Here is an 18714-nt window from a genome sequence, read left to right on the forward strand (position 1 = left end):
TTGAGGGCGTCATGTTTTCACTCCGGTTGAATTGAGGGAAAACAGGGATTTCTTCACCGGTTTCGCCTCATTGGAAGAGCTCTGGTTTCTGGAGCGGAGCTTGGCGAGCCGATGCCGTTTGATGTGCAACAGCTGAGCTCCTCCAGACGGGTTGTTTTCCCAACACGTGATGTAAGATTTATTCTCCGGCGCATAAAATGGTCTTTGTACAAGAATTTTAAAAAAGCAGCTCAGCGTATTGGAAAGCTTTGTAAAAAAAAAATTTTTAAAGTGCTGTAAAACTTTAGATTTTTCTAGGAACTTTCTTCCAAATTTGTCCCCCTGCTTATGGCAAAAAAAAAAAATACAACTTATTAGTTTCAAGATGGCAGAATTTGCTTAACTTTTAACCATGTCAACGGTTAAGAAAATCAAGTAATGAAGGTTTTTTTTGTTGGTTTTTTTTAACTTTGTACAACTTCTCTTGAAATATCGATAACATCAACAGCAGGTCAGTATCAGTATCGATATTTACGTCGTAAAATCGATATTTAGTTTCAGATTCCTTCTTGAAATTTTAGTTTATGTTTGTATTTTGGTCTCTCAATTCTACCTCCGTAAAGGTTTCCATTTGATTTGCCTCCAATTATATTTGTTTGGACTTTATTAGGTAAAAATGTACAAAGTCATGATAATACTTCTTTAAAGTATTTAGCCTAAATTATGCCCAAGATTAGAACAAAAAGTAATTCAAAAGAAAGAAAGAAAAAAACAACTGAAAAAAACTTAAAGATCAGAAGTTTTATAAGATATCAAACTTATGTAAAAAGTATCGGTATCGGTATTGGCGATACGGTTCCTATATTTACTTGGCATCGGATCAATACCAAAATATGCAGCATATAGCACATCTCTAGTGAACACTACAGCAAGTGGAAGTTTTAGGTCCAGGTATAAGAACGTGGTGTCGCACAGTAAAACGCTCGGCAGGAAAAGCGAGCTCACACCGAAATGCTTCGTATGCAACACCGACCCAACGCGGCTGAAAGCTGGTAGACCAGCAGCGTGGACTCAGCCTGACTGCTACTCTCTGTCCTGCACCGACAGGTGGGCGGCGGCTGCCCCGACGGAGAAGAAACACGTCCATTTGGATTGTGGGAAATGAATGATGTCAACGATCAGTACTGACTATAAAATACGCAAAGTACGCCAGTGGAAAAACCTCACAACTAATATAAAGTTTCTATTTTTATTTTTTTATGTCTATGAGGCGTTAAAAGCTCTTGGGAGCCCCCTGGTGGGCTGGAGACCCTAAGCAGCCCACTTATCCCTCTAGCCGGCTGTTATGCGTAGAAGCGACAAATAGAAATAAACAAGTTTGAATTTATTTTTTGCTTTTTTGTGCCTTTTGGTAATCAGTGCGTTACATTTAATTCTGTATAGTTTTGTCGTTTTGCTTTGTTACTCCTTTGTACATAAGTAATGTTTCACACTAATATAGAAGAGAACTAAGCTAAAGCAGATCCTTTGGTTTTGAGAGAGCGCATGTACGAAAACCCATTTATGACTGGTTGATCACAGACACTTTTCTCTAACAACCTCCCAGCTGTCTCTCCCAGTTAGTTTTTTTTTTTTTTTTTTTCCTTTTTGGAGCTGCTGCTCTGTCAGCAAACAGACTCCAGCTCCGCGCTTCTCTCCCGTGTAATTAAATAGAGACGGGACGCTGTTTTGTCCTTTCTCTGACCCCCTACTTTGCCAGTTTTACTGTAAACATCCCAGTTCGCCGTGTGTCCCGTTGGCCATCCTTAGGATCCTGTTACATCTATTAAAAAAAAAAAAAGAAGAAGAAGAAGCTGCAGGTCAGATGTTTTCGGGGAATAAAGGACATTTGTGAACAGGTGTATAAATATAAACACACGCAGCAGCAGCAGCGCGTAAATCAGATGTAATCACCGTAACCAGCTCCGGCTCTCTGCTGCTCCTGTCCTTGTCTGATCATCAGTCACTTAACATCTGATTCGGGCTCAATTATCTGCTGGAGAGCAGCGCCGAGTCACACAACTTGAAGCATTTTGACAAAAAAAGAAAAAGAAAACAGAAAATTAGCTGAAGGTTATCGTTGGACGCCTCTGAAGTGCTTTCACCTTTCACCTGTTTCCTTGTTTTCCTCACGGTTCTCTCAAGTCGATCTTTTTTTTTTTTCTCAACCCAACTGGTGAATAATTCACACAGAGCGGGCTGGTTACTTTAAAAAAAAAAAATGTTTCGATTGTTTTTTTTATTTCTCTTTCTGGAAGAGGCTGAAGGGACGCTGCGGTCCACCCCGCCCCCCCGGAACCTTGGCTCGGTGTTGCTCGTTTCCTCGGTTCTGCCTCCTCTCCCTCCTCCAGGGTCATGTTGTTTCGGGTTCGCCTCCTCCTCCGTCCACACCCCGAGAAATCCGGGATTATTTCAAACTAAAACAGATGGATGGAATCAATCAGCCATGCTTTTACTTTTCTCTTCTTCTACATAACCGCCCTCTTTCACCTCCACCCTTACCCTCCCTCTCTCTCTCTCTCTCTCTCTCTCTCTCTCTCTCTCTCTGCCCCCCACCCCCTCTCCTCTCAGGGCTGCAGACTGAGGAGATGCATAAATTCAAACGCATTAGTATTCCAGTCAGGCTCTCCATTTCAAGGCAAGGCCTAGCACCCTTCCGCCTTTCCTCCTCTCCTTTCCTCTTTCTCTCCTTCCTTCACCCCCTCCTCCTCTCCTCTTCCTCTCCTCCCCTCCGGATCTATTTTTGAATGATTTAAACAGTCCCGCATCCACTGGGCTCGACTTCTTCTTCCCAACGCCATCCCTGAATTATTTTTAGTCCCGGCATCTTTGTTTATTTATCTATTTATGGAGATTTTTGCTTTGTTTGTTTTGGGTTTTTTTTTTTTTTTTGTCTTGTCTGTTTCGCCCTTGCACGGCCAATTATATACACAGCTGTAGTCTTTGAAATGAGATTCATCTGCTTCTGATTGTGTGTGTGTGTGTGGGGGTGTGTGTGTGTGTGTGTGTGTGTGTGTGTGTGTGTGTGGGTGTGTGTGTGTGTGTGTGTGTGTGTGGGTGTGTGTGTCATTGTGTCTTTTGCTGTCAGGCCCAGCAGCCCCGGCGATAAATCACGCATGTCCGCTGGAGCAGGGCAGAGGGCCGGACAATAAGGTTTCAGCTGTAAGAGAGGAGCGCGTGAGATTTGGCTGTGACAGACCGAGGTCCCACGCGAAATGTTACAGCTGTTCGTCACGTGAAGGCTTTACCTTTTAACACGCAGGAGGCTTAGAGGGTGTGTGTGTGCGTATGTGTGTGTGTAGGGACATGTGGGCTGGATTGATCCGGATTAGATCACAATGACCACATCATTTGGGAACAAGTTGATTTGTTTCACTTGAATTTTTTATTTTTATTTTTGTGGCGTATTTTTGCTTAATTGCTTTTATTATTATTATTTTCTATTTTCTCTATATGTATTTAATTATATTATATTTGATCAAATGTCTTTTAAAAATAGAATTTTTTTCCCCATAATCAAACAGCAGCAGCAATAATAATAATAATAATAATAATAATATTTTTTACCAACATTTTTGACGTTCTAAATATTAAAAAAAATATTTATTTTCGCAAATTTACTCCTGTACTGATTGCATACTATAAATACAAAACAAGCTACTGCTCCTACTAGCAATAATAATAATTAATAATAATAATAGTAACACATTTTTCCAACAGGTTTTAAATTCGGCATAAATGCTGAACTCCATGGTTTGAAAATAGAAAAAAAGCCACTTTGATTTTTATCCTTGAAATAATATGAATACAACAATAACAAAAGTTGAAAGCGTTCTGTGAGTAAAGCGACTCTTTTCTTCTGATTGTTGCCCGTAAATATAAATATGGCCTCATGATTATTACATGATGAGAATTAAGATGATCAGTTATTATTTTTAAACTCCTCCTGGGGAGCAATGGGGGCATGAGCTGCGACGCAGCCTTTAATAATAATAATAATAATAATAATAATAATAATAATAATAATTAATTCCTTAGACATCCAATTTTCCTTTAGACAGTAAACAATTGTACCAGGAAATTGTTTATTACAACATACATTGTTTATTTCAAAACATAATACAAGCTTTATACTGAAAATAAATAATTACTCGAGATGTCATCGAAATTTTGGAATAAAAGCGCCCAAACTGTTTCCTCTTACTGAAAATAGGCTGGGTGATTTTCTGTTTGTTTTTCTTCTTCTTCCTCTTCTTCTTTCTTTGCTTTTTTTTTTTTTTAAATTATTTCTTTCAAAAAACATTGCTAATTAAGTGCATGAATAAACTAACAATAATTTGCTTAAATTAATGACTCAAAAAGTGTAGATATATATATATATTTATATATATATAAAACTGTACAATGTCGGAGAAAAATACTGAACCGAGTATAACAGGAGTATTGGAGATTATAAAAAATTTGGGGGGGGGGGGGTTTCTGGTCGTACAGTAAAATGATAGGCAGGTGTACAGCGTCGTTAAGCCCCCTCCCCAAACAAACCCCACACCCATGTTTCTGAATTATCCCCCGGCTCTGTTTGTCTTCAGAGTCCACACACAGTTTCTATGGTCAGAATAAAGAATAAAACAAAACAAGACAAAACAACGAATTCAAAAATAGTTGAGAATGTGAGGGAGAGGCGAAAATTAAGAAAAGAATGACCCTCCAAGTGCTTTTGTGTTGCAGAATCATTACATCTGATGTAATGTTTGCATATGGAAAAAAAAAAAACATAATTACAGGTTTGCTGTAAAACAGAAAAAAGAGCAAAAAAATCCGTTAACTGAAAAATTATATATATTTTTTTGTTTTTTAGTTTGACGCCACTGATCATCCAAATGAAACAGCATGTGTGTGCGCGTGTGTGCGCGTGTGTGTGTGTGTGTGTGTGTGTGTGTGTGGAGGAGGAGGGGGGTGGGGGGGACAAGTCAAAAATAAGACATCAGTTCCCATGTTAGCAATTATTATAGAGCTGATGGGAAATGGTGACACAAACCAAAGGCGCTGGCAGGTATATAATTAGGCACATTTTGTATTTATATCCGTGATGGAGAAGAAAAAAAGAAACAAAGCGAAGCTCCAAAAAGGATCTGAAATGTGATGTAATAATGCCCTCGTGACAGTTAGAAAAAAGGACGAAGGCCGAGCGGGTTTCTCTGTTCTTCCGATTGGGATTCAGTGCTGGCGGCAGCGGCGGGAGTCTGTACCGGGACAGGCGGCGGAGGCTGGCAGCCGGAAGCCGGTCCACCATCCTGTAGCGCGCTCGCGTCCCTTCGCTCCAGAGTCCGTAACCGGGCGGGTCCTCCTCCTCCTCGCGCGGTCAGAGATCGTGGCACGAGGACGTGTCCCCCGCGCTCCCGCTGTGCGAATAGGGTCCCTCGTGCGGCGGCGGCGGCGGCGGCTCCCCGGGCGGCGTCATCCGCTTCTCCTTTTGCCTCCGGTTGCAGAACCACACGCGCACCACCTCCTTCTCCAGCTGCAGCGAGTCCGCGAGCGACGTGATCTCCTGCGCGGCCGGCTTGGGACACTTGAGGAAGTGCGTCTCCAGGACCCCCTTCACGCTCACCTCGATGGACGTCCTCTTCTTCCGCTTCCTCCCCTGAGCTGCGATCTTGTCTATGCTGCTGGAACTGCCCGTGGACGAGTCCGCCTCCTCCAGCCACTTATTCAGCAGTGGCTTTAGTTTGCACATGTTCTTAAAGCTCAGCTGCAGGGCCTCGAACCTGCAGATGGTGGTCTGGGAAAACACGTTGCCGTAGAGCGTGCCCAGGGCCAGACCCACGTCCGCCTGCGTGAAGCCCAGCTTGATTCTCCTCTGCTTGAACTGCTTGGCAAAGAGCTCCAGCTCGTCCGAGGTCGGCGTCTCCTCGTCCGAGTGGTCGTGGCAGTGGTGCCCGCCGAGGTCGCTGTGCTCGGGGCTGAGCGTGTCCCTGAGGCCCGGGTGTATGCCTTGGCCCTGCGTGTTGGCCGGCGGCGTGAGGCCGCCGTGGTCCAGCATGCCGTTGACGGTGAAGCCCGTCTGGGAGTAGATGTTGATCTGCTGCCCGCTGGTGATGGAGGAGTTGTGGGACACCGGGGTGCCCCAGACTCCCGGGTGGCTCCCGTGGTTGTTGTGGTGCGGGGAGTGATGCGCGACGTGCGGGGAGCGGTGATGGATGATGCCGAGCTGCAGGTCCTCTCTGCCGGGCTTCACGTCCTGCTGCTCCATGGAGGACCAGGGGCTGCCCTCCGACAGGCTGCTCGCCCATTGGTGCCCGAGGGGGTGCCCGTTGCTCTGGACGCTCTGCAGGTAGTCGCTCTGGATCAGCTTCTGGTGGCCTCTGTAGGGGCTCGCGGGCTGCATGGCCTGGCTGTCCGCGTGGATCATGGAGCTGGGGCTGAGCAGGGTGTAGGGGCTGGAGGCAGCTGTGGCCATGCTGGCTGCTGAACCCCACTAATGCTACTGAATGGAGGCAGCGGTTCAGCCTCTGACATCTCCCTCTCTCCGGAGCCCCGTCTGCAGCCTGGCACTGACTGACAGCTTCCGCCGCCACTCACGCGCCGACGGCCGACGCGTCTCCGCCAATGACGTGCCGCGAGACTCTGCCGAGCCTCCGCCTTCTGGAAGAGGAGCTCGGGTTACCGCGGAGGCAGCCGGACCGGAAGTGGTGTCGCACAGCACCGGTCGACTGGGTCTGGCTGCGGAGTGATGGGAGCGTGGAGCGCGGTTCCTGTTTATTAATTAAAGTTTCCAACTGATTTACGCGCGCCTTTATTGCTGCTCCCGTCACCCTTGAGCGCGTGCGAAGAAAGGGATTAAAGCGCAACGGCATTTCTTAGACGTGCCAGCACTTAAATTAGAGACATACAATCAAACTAAGAGCAGTTCGCACTGGTAATTATTAACTGAACAAGGGAAAGGAATGATCAGGTGTTGGGTGGAAAGTCGCGTCTTTACGCATTCTTTTACGCATAGGTCATTTGAAAACCTTGGTCACTTTGGCGAGAGGAAAAACTGCAGAAGCACATTGCATAAAATATAACTCAATTTAATATTGAGAAATTAGATCTCAATATTGTTGAGATTTAATTTCTCAAGAATATTAAATCCTTTCTGCTCGTCTTTGCAAATAAAAACAAAGTGTGGTGTGTAGTTTTTTGTTTTATAACAGCCCCTTTTTCTCTAACACCCCTGAATAAAAGTCACCTAATTTGTTCACAATGTGACGATGAAGGCAAAAGGAGAATCGGGTTAAAAACCTGACCCTTATTTTAAAGAGCGAAAGGAAAAAGCAGGGCACCATTGCTCATCAACAAATAAGTATTGGTCAAAAAGGCAGTCAATGATAAAACTCTGGAGAAACTTCAGAGATCCACAGAATCCATCAGAAGAGTCATCCTGATCGATACGTCCAGACTGTAAAACATGGTGGAAGCGGCATCATGCTGTGGGGAGGCTGTTCTTCCTTAAGGACAGTGAGAGGTGAAGAGGAAACAGATGGTGAAGCACAAAATCGTCTGTGCAGACTCGACACTGTGGCTAACATCCACCTTCCAGCAGCACAAAAGTTTTAAAACCTACACAGCCAAAGCTGCCAGTTTGGATTAATAAGAAAAAAAAAAAAGAATCCGTTAGAAGGGACCAGTCGAATCCTGGTCGAGATTCCAATTTAAGAATCCTTGGCAATATTTCAAAAATGTATGTTTACAGACACTTTTCATCCGACATGATGGCCGCGTTGCAGAGGAGACATGGGCATTAATGTCGGCCTCTAAAAGCCGGTGAACCCCCAGAAGACTCGCAGCTGTAATTACGGTGAAAGGCGGTTCCACGTGGCAATCAAAGCCCCACGAGCATAAACACTGTTCCTGAAAAACATCCATTTGTGAAGCAATTCCGTGGGACACCAGTCACACGAAGAAGCGACTTATATCACTAAGCTCCGGCCAGTAGCCGCATTGAATCTTCAAATTGTGTTGATATTTGTTGGTGCTCTCATTGAAGACAATCTTGACAAAACTGCAGGGTGAGTTTAAGAAAAAAAAAAAAAAAAAAAACAGAATCGGAATTTATAGTAACAACGAAAAATCAAAAAAATATATATATATCACGATAAACGATAGAAGACATTTCCGTAGATGTATTCAGCGATCGCCGCGTAAAGAATTCAGCAAGTTGTATAGTCACTTAAGCTGAGTCCCTCGCAGTTATTATGCATCACTTTTGCATATCTTCCAGATAATACAGCTGCGTGATTGCATTTGCCATTAGCGGGCGGCTGCGTCACCGTCCCCCTTATTGGTTTGAAATTCCATTAAACATATTGCTCCAGCTCCCAGGTTTAAGCTTGATTTACATTTGCATACATTTTCATACATTTAGAAGAAATAAAAAGAAGGCTGCGGCGGCCACCAGAAAGTCATTAGAAGAGCGGAGAGAGAGGCACAAGCTGCGCTGACGGAGAACCGAGGCTGAGACCGGGGCGGGGGGGGGACAGAAAAGAGGCCGGAGCAGGTGAGCTGGCTGACCGGGGCGGGAGTGCAGGCCGGCCCGCTGGAGGGAGGACGGGGCCTCGGAGTGACGGAGGGAGAGAGGAGGATGAATAATGCAGCCTGTAAACTTGTCCAAGTAGATGGGTGGGAAATTAAAAAGAAAAGAAAAGAAAGAAAGAAAGAAAGAAAGAAAGAAAGAAAGAAAGAAAGAAAGAAAGAAAGAAAGAAAGAAAGAAAGAAAGAAAGAAAGAAAGAAAGAAAGAAAGAAAGAAAGAAAGAAAGAAAGAAAGAAAATCGTATGGATATGTTTGTTTTGTTCCTGGGTGAATTCCTGCGTGGAGCTGCGCCTGGATTCTTTATAGCCATTCTCTTTGAATTTCGGCTAAAAGTGGCTGAATATTTGATGTGAAAGGCGATGTTGTTCCACTGGCCTAGATTTGGTGGGCCGGGTTGCTTCGTTTGAATCGTTATGGGATGAAAAAAAAAAAGAAAGAAAAAATTTAGAAGAAGTGGCGGCGTTTGTTGTGAACTTGCACCACAATTGATGGCAGCCGTTTCTCAATGAGGGACCCACATTTTCATGTCATGTGAAATGTCACGCCTCAGCGAGTTGAGTTTTGAAAATGGATTAAAATATACGCGCACTAAATCGTTTGATCTAAACCGCTCAAATTAGACATTTCAACACGGAAGAATTAGGGAAGGGAAGGGATCCCATGTTTGCGTCTTTTATTTCCCAAATATAAATTTGCCTACATGTGTTTGCTGTGGCGCATAAAGCAGGACTTGGATTGAGAGAGAGAGAGAGAAAGAGAGAGGGGGGGGGGGGGTTGTTTCTCTCTCCATAGTCTAAGTTTCTGAGTGTAACAGATGCTTCTCTAGAAACGCTCCTTGTGCCGACTCCCTTTTATTCGCGTCGACATTTTTCTGCCGCCGAGCGCGTTTCCATAGCGAGGCGAATAAAAGGCAAATCCCCGCTCCGCGCCTCCAATAAAGGGCCCATTCACAGATAACCCGAGCCAGCCCCGCTACACTTGCAGCCTCCTCTCCATACAAGGTGCACATTACTGGCGAACAACTGAAACTAATGAGCTATCATTTCTTTAATTTCGCCTTTGTGCAGACGCTCGTTCGCGCTTGTTTATCACGTTTTTTTTTGTTTTGTTTTGTTTGTGTTTGTCTGGCGGCCGAGGGTGAATTTTTAAACGATTGTCTTGTGACTCGGGCGTTTTTTTTGTTTTTTTTTTGCAGTTTATTTGCGGGAGGGGAGGGGGAGAAAAATAAACGGGACCAGTCAGCAGTAAAAACCACCGGCGTTCGTCTAAAAATAAAGGGCGAGATCAGATCTGTTAATGCAGCAAATATGCTAGAATTAACTGGTAAGCGCAACGATAGGCGTTGGGCAATTTGGATACGGTTTCCTTTGGCCAGATTCTAATCAGTATTGATCAGCTAAGCTTAACATTGGAAAGACTTATAAATAAAATTAAATTCATTTCTAACCAGTTTTAAAACAGCTACTTTACTAACAAGATTCATTCACGTGAAAGATAAAAGTCATTATTGAGCTCATTTGACTAAAATTAAGTTCTGTCTTATTCTCTTTACCTAAACTATAATGGCAATTTTCATCCGTTTCAGTTTTAGTTGATTGAAAAATACAAAACAAATAATAATAATAATAATAATACAAAAACCAAGCAACAACTCTTACGCAACAAAATAACAGTTGAGTAAAACCAAATAAAGATGACTAATGGGCATACGTCAGTTACGTTGAATCCTCCGGCTTCTGTAGTTTGTTTTCCTAAAATCCTATTTAAAAAATAACCAATAAAAAACATTAAGTATCTTGTGACTGCCATATTAAACGTTACTCAATAAGTAACAAACTTACAAATGTATTTATTTATTTTTCAGGAGTCCAAATTGGTAGCTAGCTTGACATTAGCATTAGCGCTCTCGCTAACTCGGCTAAAGCTAAAGCTAAAGCTCGGCGCAGACTTAAATTCTGGGTCCCACGCAGAAACTTCCTCCACCACAAGCCTCATGATGCTTCTCGGCTGCTGCTGACTTGATGAATTCATTACTAAACTGAACACATTAGCTTCGCTGTTCTCAGCGGGAGACCAACGAAATGGGCTAACAGCTGATTGACAAAACGTCTTTATTTGAATTCTAATCAAAATGCGTCTGTGGTTAATGTCAAATTTCAACCATCGTTGAATATTACATTTAAAACCTAATGTGCTTGATTTAAATCAACAATGATTTAAATGGCTACTACAACTGTAAGAATTCTTTTTTTTCTTTTTTAGCTAGTTTCGCTTTAGCATTATAACTGCCGTTAAGCTAGCTAAACCTGAACTCAAACTTAAATTCTTGCCCCAATACAGAAACTTAAAACTCTTTTTTTTTTTAAAGTCTTAAAACAATTTCATTGCTGTATTCATCCTTGATAAAATCAACATAAACATAAAACTCTCAAAACAAGACTAGAGGATAAGAGTGGCAGCTGATAGAAGCACCATCTTTAGTTGGGATTTGTAACTAAAATGACTGAAACATAGTTATTACTGATATTCTTTTATAAAAAGTAAAACAAAATAAAAAAACTGTAATAGTTAATATTTAATAACCTCTGTTTTTTTACAGAGTGAGACTCAATGCTACCAGCTTTTTAATTAATACTTCAATTAACATGATAAAGATTAATTAGAGCTTTAGATTAATTGTTTCGCCATAATTATTAAGTAATTTTTTTTTTTTTTTTTTTTAGAATTTGTCAAGTTAAATTGCCTCTTGTCTGCAGTTCTTTAATATTCTGTCAGGAAATTGAAATGACTGAGCCCAGACCTTCAGAAAACCTCACATGCAGCGTATATAAAAATGTAAACATGAGAATGTTGGTTTGTGTTAATATCTCAAACTTCCAGGGTTTGTTCCTCAGAGAATCCACACTGAGGTTCAGCTTTTTTTTTTTTTTTTTTATCACCCCACCCCTCTCCTTTTGAATGAAGATTAAAATGAGTTGTTTATTACAAAAATTGAAGCGCGGATCTGAATTCGACTGGGCGTTTTGTGCTTCATTTGGTTGTTTTTTTTTATGGTTTTGATGTTCCACCCTGCAGCTTCCAGCTCGGTGCTGCGGCTCCCAGATAAATCAGGCTTTAGTCTGCTATTGAGAGCGCCTTGGGCCTCGGGGCGGGACCTGTCACTTTCAGTGTCGTGACCTTTCTGGAAACTTTCCCCCAAGGAGCCTAAAATCTGCCCCATGCTGCCAACAAAGCAAGGCCACATATTTATTTATTTATTCACATGCATTGGACACAAAGGGTATTATAATTGCTATTCTTTTTTTTCCCCCTGACCCACAGTGAGTAAACTGGAAAAATAACAACCTTTCCCCCCCAAAAAAAAATACGTAGATGTTTTGTTTTTTGTCTTTTGAAAATGAGAAAAGAAAGAAAGAAAAGAAAAGAAAAGAAAAGGGCGCCTTTGTCATCTCTCAGTCTGAACTAAGTTGTTCTGCAGGCTGCCAGACAGAAAAATCGATACTCCCATTAACCCGTGACGTCGCTAATAAAGGACAGCTCCAGCATGTCCAGACATGGACGAGCCCCGGCCTCACGTCGTTCTCTGTGACAAGCTGTTTGTTTTTGTGATTAGCCCGATTCTAAAACGCCGTTTTAAAGTGCTGAGGAACGACGTGTCGAGCACAAAAGTCCCATCTGCTCCTTTTTTATGCGCACGTCTGTGTGTCCGTCCGAGGTTGCGAGGGGTGGAAGCACGGCCGGACTGACCCGAGAGTGACTGTGCGGCGGCTGTGTAATGCATGAGAGCGGGCTGCGTTTGTTTACCCTGCACTGCCACACTCTGCAGGCTTTGCAGAGGTCAGGCGCTTGTGTGGATGTGCGTAGGATTTTACACACATCCAGTTTCAGTCACTTGTAGTCAGGAAGAAATGAATGTGCACAACTTTCTCTTCTGTAGTTTGAGGTGTTTCCTTTCATTTTTCATTTTTCTGCTTTGTTATATCTAATGATGGCGTTAGAAAATTTCACGTACTTCTGAGGGAAGGCTTGAGTAGCGCTATTACTTAATAAAGGCCAGATACGTGAAATATAAGTTATACAGAGGGCGTTTCCTTCAGCATAGCAGGATTTAGGTCTGAGAGTGTCTGAAAGTACTTTTTTCAACCTACTTTAAAACATAAGTTTTGCTTGTTTGTGAATGAAACCTGTGGGGGTTTTACAGAAGGATAAAAGTTTAAGAAACAATTAAAAGAATCAAACAAAAAAAAATGAAAGGCAAAACAGAAAATTTGAATAAAATAGAAAAAGTAAGTGAACACTAAAGATAAAAGGAAATAACAAAACAGCAAAACTAAAGAAAAACGAAATAAAACCTCTTAAAGCAAAGAAAGCAGAGCTAAAAGAGTATGAAATAAACTACAGCAAAAAAAGCCAAAATACACAATAGAAAATAAAACATAAAAAGAAATGAAAATAGTAAGAAGCCATCAACTAAAACCCACAGGAAAATAATCTTTAATAAATGTGATGTTTGCCCAACATCTTCCAAACGAGGAGAAATGTCTGCCTGAACATTTTGTCCACTTTTAAAATTACAATTAAAAACAAAAGTTTTAAATTCTTCATAACCCAAAAGGCAAATTACCTAAAGTTACAATACAATAATAACAATAAAAAAGTTCTCATGATTTACACCATAAAGCTTGCTGATTTTTTATTAGCTTGACCTGAGGGACATCAGCCATTTTATCAAGCAGCATAAAAAAATAAAACAGCTCCACAGATAAAGTTTAGACACTCAGTCAAATTAAGATCCTACTTTCAAGTGATGCTGCCAGATTAGTTATTAAAACAGTCTGGGATTGAGTTGAAAAGCACCTTAAAGCTTGAATGTAAGGCAACGTAGCATTCCAGTTGTAATGCAAATTCCAGCATCAAATTATTTTGGGGTTTTAAATGTTGTAAGAGGAAAAGTTACTGGGGTCTCCGCAGAGTCTGTCCAGGTTTGACACTCAGAGAACAAAACCAAATGTTGGGAAAGTGAGGTTGTTTTAATCTGTGAGGAACTGAAACGCCTGAGATTCGAGGGATATTCACTGCTGGTGTGTGTGTGTGTGTGGGTGTGTGGGGGTGTGTGTGTGCGTGTGTGTGTGGGTGTGTTTCACTGTGTTACAGGTGCTGCCGGCAGCAGAGGCTGGTGCTGTTACAGGGTCACAGAAAGGAGCCATGTTGGTTTTAACAACAACAAAAAAAAGGACATAAAAGTTTACCATCTGTTAAATTTCAAACCGCTCACATAAACCCAGAGCATCCTGCACAGAGATCACTGAAGAGGGGGAGGGGGGGAAACGTAGAGAAACATGACGTGAGCTCTTCAGCACCTCCACCCCCCCCCCCCCCCCCCCCCCCCCCCCTCCCACACACACACACCTCCTCCTCTGCCGAGTTTGAGAAGAGGCTCGTCGCCGAGGCCTCCGGTGGCACCTCGGAGCCAAATGAAGAAGAAGAAGAAAAAAGAGGCCAAAGTTGTTGCAAAAACTTCCCACATGAAATCGGCTTTCCTCCTGGAGAAATCTCGTTCAAAAGTCAAAAGTGTGGTCGATGTTTAATGAATGGCCCCGCGAGTTTCGTGCAGGATGTGAGCAAGTTCTCTGCCACTGCTAAACAACCAGCTGACATACTTTCCCCCTGTGGAGCAGACAAACCCACCCACACACCCACACACGCACGCACACGCACACACACGAACCGACAGGTCCCTCTGAAGGAGCAGGCGGAGCTGGCAGTTGCACATCTGCATTTCAAACACAGACTCTCTGGGATTCATTATTAATTAGCCTGCTGAGCCCTGGAGGACTGGTGATGCTGCCATCTCTCTTACACACACACACACACACACCCACACACTCACGCACGCATACTCGCGCACTCAGAAAAACACGCTCATAAAATGCTCAGGCACACACACACACACCTCGTGACCCCGGTGCCCCCCTCTACACTTTAGAAAGTCCTCGGCTGAATACCGAGCTGTGCAAGAGCGTTGCTTTTCCTCCCTCCCTCCAATCACGTCGCATCTTCCTAATGCCTGGTAAGGATGATGAATTACACCAGCAGACTGCTTCTTAAGCCGCGTTATGTTCAATATACAGCAGCAAGAGTCCACGACGAGACACCGTCTCACGTCGGCGTCGCGAAACCTTCGGGGTTTTCTGCCGTCTCGTCCCTTTGAAGCGGAATAAGTTGCGTTTTGTTTCGCCTCTAATTCGGGGCTGAGTCTCGGCGCGCACGCTCCCCGACCCCGGTCACGCGCGAGAAGCGTCTCCGGGGGGAGGGGGGAAGGGGGGGTCCGATGAGAGAGACGTTAAAAAAAAGAGTTGGGGATAGAGGGGGAGGTGTGGGTGGAGAGGCTGGTTTATGGAAACAAACACGTCGCAGGGAAATAAAATAAGTCCGTGTTGCAGGTTTGCGGGATTAGTATGCGGGGAGCATCAGATCCTGTCATACTTGTGCCTGGATTGTGTGGTGACTGCTAACACAGGGACTTCATCCCATTGGTTCAAACTTAGAAAATGCGGCATGTGTCTCTTTAAAAGCCCCCGTACTTCACTGTGTTTCACTGGGATTTTAACACGGGGAAATAATGCACGTTTTTCATAAAGAGTAAAAATGAAAAGTCTGTCTCACATTTGCATTCAGCTGCTCTTTGAGTCAATACTTTGTAGATGTTCCTTTTGATGCAGTTGCAGCTTTGGGATGTGCTTTGGCACAGTGAAATTTCTTTGCCAAAAAAAAAACATTAAAAAAATGTAAAAATTTAAAAAAGCCCAAGCTCACCTTGCCCTGAGAGCACCTGTTAACAGCAGGTTTTAATGTCTTTCCAGTTAGATTAAGGTCTTGGCTTTGATTGGGCCGCTCTATTCTGTCAACACGCTCTGGTCTAAACCAATCCTTGCTAGCTCTGGGTTTATGTGTAGAGCTGCTGTTTTGCTGGAAGGTGAACCTCTGCTCAAGTCTTAAAGTCTCTCGCAGCCTAAATTTCTTAGAACTGCCATGTGTTTTGCATAATCCATCTTATCTCTGCACGCAGGCTAAAATAGTTAATATTTTTCTTGTCTAACCAGAGAACCGTCTTCCACTTGTATTTCTGTCTCCTACAAATTGCTAACGGGACTTCTTCTGGCATTCTGTTAAAGGGGCTGTGTTATGTAAAATCTTCTTTCTTGATCATGTTATAATGCTATTCCATCATCACAAACATACCTGGAGTGTTGCCTTGAAGATTTCCTGCATGTCTGAGAAATCCTTGAATCATTCAGGATTCCCTGAAGCGCTTTCCCCGCTCAGGCCCCTCCAGACTAGCAGCAGCAGCAATTAGCAAACGCCTGTTGGGACTGCGAGTCTGCTGGGTTCACTTCTCCTTCTCACTCCGACGCTCCTAAAAGCTGTTGCAAACGGCATAACGGAGAAACGTTGTTGCGAGGACGCCCTGTCGGGAAGAGCGGGAGCTTCTTAAAGAAACGGAAGCCCAATTTCAAAGCGGCGAATTGCGAAAGTCAAATTTCGTTCAAGTCACGTTTGACATTTGCAGCACTTTTATAACAACTGAAGGTGAGTTACTGGATTGTGTTGCAAAACGGCACAATGTGCCTGGAACATGCATAATACTGTCCCTTTAAGAATGGCTTTCTTCTTGCCATGAACGCCACAGTTGTGTAGTGCACAACTTACAGCTGTCAATTATAACATATCCTCTCACCTGAGCAATGGATCCCTGCAGCTCCTCCAGTGTTGCTTGGGTGGATGACAATGTCTTGGTAGTCTTGCACTGGAATGTATTCTTTCCATTTTCATATCATCACCTTCCTAAAATAAATGTCTGAAGTCACTTTTTGTCAAAAGTGTTTTTGGTTGTTTTTGTTTTTTTGGGCAAAAACAATGACTCAGGCTATTATTTTAGGAAGGTGACGATATCATGGATTGGGGATCAGATCGTCTACACACCACATATTTCAGATTCTCATTTCCAAGAAGAGAAAGAAAACCATTCATGCCACAATTAAGAGCTATGTTTTATGTTGGCTTGTCTAATAGAATCCCAATAAATACACAAAGGTTTATGGGTTTAGTTTGACACAATGTAAAAAAAAAATAAAAAATGGGGGAATGAATACTTTTTCATTCCCATCCATCCACAGGCGCTAAAAGGTGGGTATGCGCTACATGCGCTGCGTTAGTGACGAGATTCATTTGGATTTTGTTGTCATCTGATGACAGGGAGCTAAACCAAAACAACGGGCGAGGGACAAAGATAAAGACGTAGTAGGGATGGAAAAACTTTTCAAAGTGGTTGACAAACTTTAGGTTAGTTATTTCAGTCTACCAAGAGGAGACTAGTAAGTATTCAGGGTAGCTTAAGTTACTAGTAAAATGAAAGGTCACTGTTGTCTTGTGCTGTAGCTGCAGGTGCTACAACGTCTCCGCATCCACCTACAGGAAATACATGGCTGAGTCCCTGCATCCGCCCAGCATCCACCCGTCTGCCATTGGAGGTACAGGTGGGCAGCGTGTGATCTCCCAGCACACATCATCACCTCTCCGCCTGCTTCCCTCCGGGGCCCCGGCGCGGCCCCCAGTCAGGGTTAGAAGCTCTGGCAGCAATTTGAATGTAATTGCATAAGTGAGCAAGACACCGCCATCATCGCCGTCTGCCTCCGAACTCTTTCATGTCGACTGGAAGCCGCTGCTCAGCCGTCACTTTCTATCTCCATCCAAGCTAAGGAAGCTAACAGCGAAGCGCTCTCACACACCGCCGCGTCCCCGTGAAGACCAGCGCCTCTCGGACCCACTGGATCGGATTCAGAGCGCTTCCTGGTTTTTCGAGCGCTTCCTGGTTTTTGGGGACGGCGAGCGGTGCTCCGACGACCGAGATCCCTGCAACACAGCCCGGCCTTTGTTGGATGCAGAGGGAAGAATCCGGGCCAATCGCAAGAGATCTGCACAAATGTTCAGTGTTGTATAAAGTACTGAAATCTCAGAGTCAAGTAAAAGTACAAGTACCTCTCCAAAATATGACTTTGGTAAAAGTCGAAGTCACTGACTGAAATGTTACTTGAGTTAAAGTCTTAAAGTATCTGAAACTTCTTGTACTTAAGTATGGAAATTACTGTAAAAATGGATGTACTCAAGTAATGTAATGAAAAGTACAAGTAAAAAGTAAAACAAAGCAAATGCAGTTTGAATGACATTTTTTATATTTTGGTAAACTTGTCAAATACACTGAAAATAATGTACACAACCAAGTGCAGGCAAAATTAAACCTGCTAATAGATATACCTGCAGGCATCATTTAGTTAAGAAAATTAGGTGCTTTACCTATAGCACAAGGTTAACTTAACCTGCTTTACAACTGAACCAGCTTCTTAGTATACCCTCCAGGACAGAAAATACAAAGTTTTTGTAAGCCTTAAGTTTTCCCTTCAAGTAAGGTCAGTGCTGAAAAATAAATAGTACAGAAAATGCGGCCAACATGAAGAAAAAGAGCTGTTACGATTACTCTACTTCACAAATCAGTGAATCAGTCAATCCTACAGTCAGTAGGTGGTGCACACAACTGGTCATTATGCAAAAGAAAAAAAGAATTGGGAGGGAAATGCAGCTTATTGGCATCTGTAAACCTGGTTTTGAACTTGCATGTCTTTCCTATATTCGTTAAATTTAGTCTAAATTGCTATCGCTATGGCTTCTGTCCCCCCTTGAACAGAGGAGTCTAGGTAGCCTGCTACAGTCAACATTAGGCCTGAGCTAAATACACCACGTGTGGAACTGAAACAATGCCAAACAAAGTTCATTTATACAGGTAAGGTTATGCTCAAGATTTCACAGTAGTGCCTAGTGACCAAGCTATAGTTACTGAAACAGGAGGATTATAACCATTTCATAAGAAGTTACCTCGATGTGTTTCTTCAAGTTGGACGGGGAGTTTTTGTAAGATAGAATTTCCACATCTTCGGGCAGGAATAACATAAACTGCATGCGCTACGACAAAATCTTTAACACCCACGAAAGAGTGTATTGTGTTTAAATAAGGCCATGGGCTCTCATCACCAGCTGGTGGTTCCCCTGGAGCCGTGTCCGACGTAGTTGC

General features: G+C 43.1%; 1 protein-coding gene and 2 long non-coding RNA genes across 3 annotated transcripts; 1 reads left to right on the forward strand and 2 right to left on the reverse strand.

Moving 5' to 3' along the window:
• Positions 1-4081: 4081 nt before the first annotated feature.
• Positions 4082-6786, reverse strand: LOC116713918 (POU domain, class 3, transcription factor 4). Its single transcript, XM_032554191.1, has one exon. It carries the CDS (start codon positions 6473-6475, stop codon positions 5381-5383), a length of 1095 nt encoding a protein of 364 aa, XP_032410082.1. The 5' UTR covers positions 6476-6786; the 3' UTR covers positions 4082-5380.
• Positions 6787-8266: 1480 nt separating this feature from the next.
• On the forward strand, positions 8267-17570 carry LOC116713919 (uncharacterized). The gene is made up of 3 exons (XR_004337948.1): positions 8267-8554; positions 13743-14658; positions 17028-17570. It is a non-coding gene; the product is annotated as an uncharacterized LOC116713919 (long non-coding RNA).
• Positions 13067-14658, reverse strand: LOC116713920 (uncharacterized). Its single transcript, XR_004337949.1, has 2 exons — positions 14534-14658; positions 13067-14473 (listed from the first exon to the last, which is right to left on the reverse strand). It is a non-coding gene; the product is annotated as an uncharacterized LOC116713920 (long non-coding RNA).
• Positions 17571-18714: the final 1144 nt, after the last annotated feature.

Source organism: Xiphophorus hellerii, chromosome 23, assembly GCF_003331165.1.
Source record: "Xiphophorus hellerii strain 12219 chromosome 23, Xiphophorus_hellerii-4.1, whole genome shotgun sequence".
NCBI lineage: Eukaryota > Metazoa > Chordata > Actinopteri > Cyprinodontiformes > Poeciliidae > Xiphophorus > Xiphophorus hellerii.